This window comes from Lipotes vexillifer, unplaced genomic scaffold (assembly GCF_000442215.2).
Source record: "Lipotes vexillifer unplaced genomic scaffold, Lipotes_vexillifer_v1.1 scaffold1503, whole genome shotgun sequence".
In the NCBI taxonomy this organism is placed as follows: Eukaryota; Metazoa; Chordata; class Mammalia; order Artiodactyla; family Lipotidae; genus Lipotes; species Lipotes vexillifer.
In genome coordinates this window covers 700,270-708,812 of record NW_006772915.1, presented here as the reverse complement: position 1 = coordinate 708,812, position 8,543 = coordinate 700,270, and the positions used below count along the sequence as shown (strand labels likewise).

The 8,543-nt window shown below is 55.9% G+C and overlaps 1 protein-coding gene across 2 annotated transcripts in view; it reads left to right on the top strand.

Annotated features, from left to right (window-relative positions):
• Nucleotides 1-8,543, top strand: part of RGMA (repulsive guidance molecule BMP co-receptor a) — a 44,040-nt gene that overhangs the window by 16,004 nt on the left and 19,493 nt on the right. Inside the window, exon 2 of one of the 2 annotated variants that reach the window (XM_007447935.1) lies at nt 2,642-2,757. In XM_007447935.1, the coding sequence (XP_007447997.1) occupies nt 2,642-2,757 (116 nt within the window). Of the gene's footprint in view, nt 1-2,641; nt 2,758-4,832; nt 5,059-8,543 lie in introns of those variants that run through there. The other variant, XM_007447936.1, reaches the window with a different exon arrangement.

The following is an 8,543-nucleotide window of genomic DNA, read 5'->3' as shown; positions in this document are numbered from 1 at the left end:
CGGTACGCGGGCCTCTCACTGTTGTGGCCTCTCCCGTTGCGGAGCACAGGCTCCGGACGCGCAGGCTCAGCGGCCATGGCTCAGCGGCCCAGCCGCTCCACGGCATGTGGGATCTTCCCGGACTGGGACACGAACCCCTGTCCCCTGCATCAGCCGGTGGACTCTCAACCACTGCGCCACCAGGGAAGCCCTGAAGTCAACTACACTTTGATTTAAGTGAGTTTCTATGGCAAATAGAGTGCTGAGTTCCAAAACCCAACATTTCAAGAATTTCTTATTTTTGCAAAGATTTGAGGAGCTGTCAATAAGCTGGTTGGTTTGGCCGGTATAGACAGATTCCTCAAGGTCAACACAACCTCATATTGCTCTATTTGTGGCTGGATTTCTCTTCTTAGTCTAAACTGTGTAAAAGCCAAATCTCTACTTCTGTGATGTCCAAATTCAGCCTCACACATTTCTCCTCTGAGAAGGAAGCCCTTTTCGTCCCTTTCCCAAATGATTTGCTTATGCCGTAGGAACTGGATCTCCTCCCAAAATGACAGCCAGTCCCCTGGCCGGAAGACTGGGGAGCTCCCATGGCCCAGTGCCCCTCCCAGATTGTGCAGGCACACCTCGTTTTATTGTGCTTTGTAGATACTGCTTTTTTTTTTTTTTTTTTTTTTTTTTTTTTAATTGAAGGCCTGTGGCAACCCTGTATCCAGTAAGTTTATCCATGCCATTTTCCCAACAGCATTTGCTCACTTTGTATCTCTGTGTCACATTTGGGTAATTCTCTCAATATTTCAAACTTTTTCTTTATTGTTCTGTCTGTTATGTGATCAGTGATCTTTGATGTTACTCTTGCAAAATGATTCCAGCTCGCTGAAGGCTCAGATGATGGTTAGCATTTTTTAGCAATAAAGTTTTTTAAATTAAGGTATGTATACTGTTTTTTAGACATAATGTTATTGCACACTTAACAGACTACGGTATAGTGTAAACATAACTTTGACGCGGCATGTGGGATCTTCCCGGACCGGGGCACGAACCCATGTCCCCCGCATCGGCAGGCGGACTCTCAACCACTGCGCCACCAGGGAAGCCCCATGAGACCCACATTTTTGAGGGAAATACGGTGGCACCCCAAACTGTAAAGCCAGCAGTAGCCATCACGGCATTTTGCCCTAAGGAAACAACAGCTTGTTTTTGCCCCATGGTACGGTGCTTGAGGCATTAGTCCCCTTTCGTACTTGTTTTGTAGAAGCCAGATTCAGAAGTATTACTGCTTTGGGTTCCATCTACAAACCTAGGGTCCTCTTCCCCTACCCCAAAGCTTTCTCCTTCAGAGCTTCACTCCCCTCCCAGCAGGCAGAGTCCTAAATGCAGACGCAGCCCTGCAGCCTCTGTGGCCTTCAGCAAGTGAGGACTGCCATAGTGCTTAAAAGAAACATCTAAATTGGATAAAAACTCAGAATTTTTTCCAAAGAACCAGATGAGTTGGCTTGGAAGTGAGGTGAGCGGGGCCAAAGGAGCAATTGGTTTGACTAAAAACACTTGCTCTGGCGTATTTGTGTTCCATCCAAAAGATGCTTCTCAGGGGAAGTGGCCAGTCTTAAATATCCCAACAGCGGCAGGAGAGCTGCGGGGCCTAGGGAATCTTGGGGAGGAGACATTTTGCTCCTGGAAAAATAAGTGACAAAGTTAAAGGAAGTCACCACCCTGATGCTCCCCCAAGAGCGGCCTTGGTGGCCTTGCCCTGGCAGCGCCGAGCGTCCAGGCCCTGCGCACCGCGGGGCCCGCTGCATCCACCCCTCCTGGGGCGGCAGCTGCCCTGCCGCCTCCGTCAGGCTCGCAGGCCCCCGACTCCGGAGCGCGGCCAGTACGAGTCCTGGGGCAGCAGCGAGGTGCCTGGAGGGGATGCTGGAGGTGGCCGGGGGGGGGGGTGGCCCGGGGCCAAGGGAGGGGGGGGAGGTAGGGAGGGAGCCTCGAGGTGCTTTAGTGGCCGACATCCATTGGGCCATCCCGCCCAACCCCGGACAACTCGGAAGCGGATTTTTCAGCCTCCTGCACTGGGGACACATCTGAGTGAGAGCAATGAGTCGGGGTGTCGGTGGCGTCTTCGGGACAGCAGTCTAGTTGTAAAGGGATCCTGGGGTTTTTCTCCAAGCTCAGTTTCTACTTGGGTTGGATACGTATAGGGAAGATGGGGGGAGGGGGCGCGGCCGTCCTTGCTCTCTGCCGGCCTTGGCTGCCCCGGGGCATTTGGGCCTTTTCTGCGTGGAAAGCCGCGGGGTTCGGGGAGCCGGGGCGCGCCCACCGTCCTCCAGCCCTGGGTTCCCCAGGTCCCCGCGGCCTGCGCCGCAGCCCGGCCGCCTCGGTCCCCGCCCAGCTCTTCTCCCGCAGCCCCCAGCGGGCCGCGCTGAAACCCGAGCGCGAGGGGGCGGAACGCGAGGCGGCTGGGGCAGCGGGGCCGCGCCGACATTGGAGGCGAACTGGGTGATGGATGGCGAGGGAGGGGCGCGCGGGGAGGAGGGGGCGCGCCGCGCGCCCGAGGCCGAGATGGACCGAGCCTCCCGGCTCGCTGCTCCCGCCGGCGGAGCGAGGCTGCCCTTTCTCCGCAGCGTGATTTATTTTCTTCTTTTCTTCTGAACTCTTCTTTCAGGGAGAGGCTAGTGGTAACAGGCCGAGCTGGATGGATGGGTATGGGGAGAGGGCCAGGACCTTCAGCCCTGGGATTCTGGCCGACCTTCGCCTTCCTTCTCTGCAGCTTTCCCGCAGGTAAGGTACCGCCCCCGGCCCGGGGACAGCCGGCCGGGCGCGCGGGGCCCGCTCCCCGGGTCTTCTCGCAGCGCCGGGCCACAGGTCGGCGAGTCGGAGCTCAAGTTCGCCGGCCCCTCGCCTCCCATTTCCACGCGTCTTTGTTTCTCCCGCGTCCCGCCGAAGGCGCGATGGATGCGGCAGTGGGGACCTGGGGGAACCCCTCCCAGGCTATAATGAAAAAGAGCCAGGCGGGGAGGTCGCAGGCGCCGGGGACGTCTCCCAACTTCCGAGAAAAAGGGGGTACCGGGATGCGCCCCTTAGGGGCCCCCGAGAAGGGGGAGAAGGGGAGGCACGGACTCGGAGCAGGGGGCACTTTCTCCAGCTCCTCGCCCAGCAGTTTGCAAACCTGCCGGGTGCCCAGGGGTGGAGCTGGGGGCGCCCCTGAGGTCCCAGGCCTGACCCGGACCGCCCCCTCCCGCGGGACCCCGTCACTCCCCACCCGCGCTCGCCCACGCGGGGAAGCCCACGGACTGGGCTTCGAAGGGCCCTTATTCCTGTTTGATAACATTCCGCGTCGCCCCCTGTTTGTTTTTATTGTGTCAGAAAGGGAGAGAATTTCAGAATTAAAGCTGAAAAAGCCCATCTGTTTCCAATGAATCCCCCATAGTTTTTCACAATGTTTTTGGCAGATCGCTGCTTTCAAATTCCTCCGAGCCCGGACCTCTTGTTTTTGTTGGGGGAAGGGAGACCAACTCCACAGAGAAGCATTTGTTCCTTCCCAAACGCTCCAGTTTCTTTACTTTTTTTTTTTTTTCCCCCTTTCGGAGGGGGAGGGGGAAGGCACGAAACTTAAATCCCGGGTCTGTTTTCTTTATAATGTTTCAAGAAAGTTTATTCCATTTTTGCCATATGCTACTCACAGCCTCGAAATGCCAGTTAAACCCTTTGTACCCATTTTCCCCTTGCTAAAAATACAAATAAACCCAGCGTCACGGGTCAAATGGTCCCCGATGCAAGGCGAGATTTCCCGGCTGTTTCCTTTGTGCTGCGAGATGCCGAGGTGTCTTTTTTGCAAAAATGAGAGCCTGTTTCGCTCCGCAGGCGGAACGGATCCGCTACCGGTGGGAGGACATGCAAGGCAGCTACAGGGAGGAGGAATCCGTTTACTTTCCCGCCCCAGCCCTGCTCTGGGGCCCCCCAAAACCCACCCGGCCCCGCGCGCCCCAAGGGCGTCCCCGGAGAGTCGCAACCTGCTCGCAGCCCTGGATTCCATTGGGGATGCCCCGGCCAAAGACAAAATGGGGGGTGTCAATGCCTTAAAGAGCCTTTAGACCCCGTGCACCCTCGCCCCAGAATATTACAACCTCCATAGAGGGTCAAGCAGCAGGGAGCCCTACTCTCCCTCCCTTTTCCTTTTTTTTTTTTTTTTTTAAAAGGCAGTTTCCCCACCTATAGAAGGTTCTGGCTAAAAGGCGGGGGGGGGGTGGCCCGGGGCCAAGGGAGGGGGGGGAGGTAGGGAGGGAGCCTCGAGGTGCTTTAGTGGCCGACATCCATTGGGCCATCCCGCCCAACCCCGGACAACTCGGAAGCGGATTTTTCAGCCTCCTGCACTGGGGACACATCTGAGTGAGAGCAATGAGTCGGGGTGTCGGTGGCGTCTTCGGGACAGCAGTCTAGTTGTAAAGGGATCCTGGGGTTTTTCTCCAAGCTCAGTTTCTACTTGGGTTGGATACGTATAGGGAAGATGGGGGGAGGGGGCGCGGCCGTCCTTGCTCTCTGCCGGCCTTGGCTGCCCCGGGGCATTTGGGCCTTTTCTGCGTGGAAAGCCGCGGGGTTCGGGGAGCCGGGGCGCGCCCACCGTCCTCCAGCCCTGGGTTCCCCAGGTCCCCGCGGCCTGCGCCGCAGCCCGGCCGCCTCGGTCCCCGCCCAGCTCTTCTCCCGCAGCCCCCAGCGGGCCGCGCTGAAACCCGAGCGCGAGGGGGCGGAACGCGAGGCGGCTGGGGCAGCGGGGCCGCGCCGACATTGGAGGCGAACTGGGTGATGGATGGCGAGGGAGGGGCGCGCGGGGAGGAGGGGGCGCGCCGCGCGCCCGAGGCCGAGATGGACCGAGCCTCCCGGCTCGCTGCTCCCGCCGGCGGAGCGAGGCTGCCCTTTCTCCGCAGCGTGATTTATTTTCTTCTTTTCTTCTGAACTCTTCTTTCAGGGAGAGGCTAGTGGTAACAGGCCGAGCTGGATGGATGGGTATGGGGAGAGGGCCAGGACCTTCAGCCCTGGGATTCTGGCCGACCTTCGCCTTCCTTCTCTGCAGCTTTCCCGCAGGTAAGGTACCGCCCCCGGCCCGGGGACAGCCGGCCGGGCGCGCGGGGCCCGCTCCCCGGGTCTTCTCGCAGCGCCGGGCCACAGGTCGGCGAGTCGGAGCTCAAGTTCGCCGGCCCCTCGCCTCCCATTTCCACGCGTCTTTGTTTCTCCCGCGTCCCGCCGAAGGCGCGATGGATGCGGCAGTGGGGACCTGGGGGAACCCCTCCCAGGCTATAATGAAAAAGAGCCAGGCGGGGAGGTCGCAGGCGCCGGGGACGTCTCCCAACTTCCGAGAAAAAGGGGGTACCGGGATGCGCCCCTTAGGGGCCCCCGAGAAGGGGGAGAAGGGGAGGCACGGACTCGGAGCAGGGGGCACTTTCTCCAGCTCCTCGCCCAGCAGTTTGCAAACCTGCCGGGTGCCCAGGGGTGGAGCTGGGGGCGCCCCTGAGGTCCCAGGCCTGACCCGGACCGCCCCCTCCCGCGGGACCCCGTCACTCCCCACCCGCGCTCGCCCACGCGGGGAAGCCCACGGACTGGGCTTCGAAGGGCCCTTATTCCTGTTTGATAACATTCCGCGTCGCCCCCTGTTTGTTTTTATTGTGTCAGAAAGGGAGAGAATTTCAGAATTAAAGCTGAAAAAGCCCATCTGTTTCCAATGAATCCCCCATAGTTTTTCACAATGTTTTTGGCAGATCGCTGCTTTCAAATTCCTCCGAGCCCGGACCTCTTGTTTTTGTTGGGGGAAGGGAGACCAACTCCACAGAGAAGCATTTGTTCCTTCCCAAACGCTCCAGTTTCTTTACTTTTTTTTTTTTTTCCCCCTTTCGGAGGGGGAGGGGGAAGGCACGAAACTTAAATCCCGGGTCTGTTTTCTTTATAATGTTTCAAGAAAGTTTATTCCATTTTTGCCATATGCTACTCACAGCCTCGAAATGCCAGTTAAACCCTTTGTACCCATTTTCCCCTTGCTAAAAATACAAATAAACCCAGCGTCACGGGTCAAATGGTCCCCGATGCAAGGCGAGATTTCCCGGCTGTTTCCTTTGTGCTGCGAGATGCCGAGGTGTCTTTTTTGCAAAAATGAGAGCCTGTTTCGCTCCGCAGGCGGAACGGATCCGCTACCGGTGGGAGGACATGCAAGGCAGCTACAGGGAGGAGGAATCCGTTTACTTTCCCGCCCCAGCCCTGCTCTGGGGCCCCCCAAAACCCACCCGGCCCCGCGCGCCCCAAGGGCGTCCCCGGAGAGTCGCAACCTGCTCGCAGCCCTGGATTCCATTGGGGATGCCCCGGCCAAAGACAAAATGGGGGGTGTCAATGCCTTAAAGAGCCTTTAGACCCCGTGCACCCTCGCCCCAGAATATTACAACCTCCATAGAGGGTCAAGCAGCAGGGAGCCCTACTCTCCCTCCCTTTTCCTTTTTTTTTTTTTTTTTTAAAAGGCAGTTTCCCCACCTATAGAAGGTTCTGGCTAAAAGGCTGATTTGGGTCCCTCCCAAGAACTAAGAAAATTAAATTTGAAATGATCCTCTACTTAAAAAAAGAAATCCCCCTTTTAGAGATGCAGAAGTTTGTAATGTGTGTGCATCTCGGTTTGGTCCAGATAAAGATCCAGCCCGTTGGAAGTTTTATCAGATGGGTTGATAAATGGCTTTTGTCCCTTAGCTGCCATGGGGGATGTGATCTCAGCTTGGAGCTGAAATTGAGAAGGGGGGCTTAGAAGCCCTTAAAACAACACCTTCCTGCTCTTAAAGCGGCAGCACTTGTTAACTTCTTGAGCTGGAGGGAGAGGAAGGGAAGGGCTGGCAGGAAGTACTCAGAGGTAGGAGGGAGCTGTCAGGGCTGGGTGGTGGAGTTTTGCTGTTTTCATTTCTCCATCTTAAAAACTTTATTTTAAAAGTCTCCCCCCATAGTCTGAGGAAAGCTGGTGGGTTATATAATTCATAACCCGAATTCCATCACTTGTTTCCAAGAAGCCCATTTCTTTTTGGCTTCAAGGCTGGTAACTAAAACCTGGCAGATAGAGCAGATAGCTGTTGCACTGTCATGCCAACTGGCTAATGTTTCTTCTAATTTGAGGCCTTGACAGCCGCATTTAGTCAAAATTGCCCACCTTGCTGAAAACTGAGCTTCCACTATGCCCGCATGAAATAATACACTGGGGGCTCTGAAAACGTGTGTGCTCCAGAAACCTGGGTCAAGAAGACAGTTTAAGAGATGAAATGGGTCATTTCCACCACAAAGAGGTGGACTGTCGCCAAAGGGGCTGCTTGGGGATCAAGTCAGAGAACCTGCAGGTCTGGTGGGGAGCTGGGTGGGCAGTAGAGGGAAAAAAAAAAGAAAGAAAGCACTGGAGACAGTCAGGGGCCCTGTGTGCCAGCCCCTCCCTCTAAAGACAGGTGGAATCTGGCTGGAGCAGCCTCGTGAAAGCATAGGCTTGTTCAGTGCTAGTCGACTTGAATGGCTTCCAGGAGTAAACCCATAGGAGTGCAAATTAAATTGGACATAGTTATGTGGAGAAAGATGCCTTAACCTCTACTAGACTGAGAGGGTTTGTGTCTTTTGAGAGTGTTTACATGTACTCAGCGTGCGTGGCACACCTCCTGTGGTCCTGACACAGGGATAGCATTCGGGGCCCTTGTCTGAGCAAGGTTGGCGGCCGCCTTCAGTCCTGGTGGAAGGACAGGGGCCCCTCGGTGTCCCTTGGGCTATCAGGGTGTCTGCATGGACCATGCTGTACCTTCAGCAGATGGACAGAGTGGCCACTGCTGTGGTCTAGCTGGGAGGGGGGTGGGTGGCAGGAGGCCAAGAAAGGCTTCTTAGGAGAGTCTTTCACTAATAGCGTCTGCTTCAAAACACAATTAATAGATACTTTTTTAAACTTTGAAACCACCCTGGCTTAATAAAACAGATTTCTAAGAGGAAACCGTCAAAGTCACATGTTGTAGACATGCTGGCATGCTTCCCATTGGCTACATATGGATGCTATACTCCAGCTTGGTGGTTCTCAAAATGTGGTCCTTGGGCCAGCAGCATCAACCCCCTCCCTCCCCCCCTGCCCCAGGAACTTGTTAGAAACCTACTGAAGCTGATGTTCTGGGGGTGGGATGCACAGTCTGTACTGTAACAGGCCTTCCACAGGGTTCTGATGCATCGCAAGTGTGAGGACCACTGTTCTGAAAATTATTGCCCTGGGCCTTTCTTTTTTCCTCTTTCCCCTTCCTTTTAAACCACAGCTGTTTTAGAAAGATTAGTCCTCAGTGGGGAAACTAAGGCTTGCAGAGACCCAAGTCCTCTGCAGTATCCAAGTACATCTGTGTCATTGTAGAGATGAGAATACTTATCTCGGAGCTGCTATTCAAAAACGTACAAGCAAGTCAACCTACTTACCATGTTATTGTCCTCCCAGTAGGACTTTGTGTCCCAGAGGGAGAGACTGAAATGAGTCCCATCGCAAGAGCCGGATGGCAGCAGCGTCAGCCAGTAGGCTGGTGTGTGCCACACCAAGG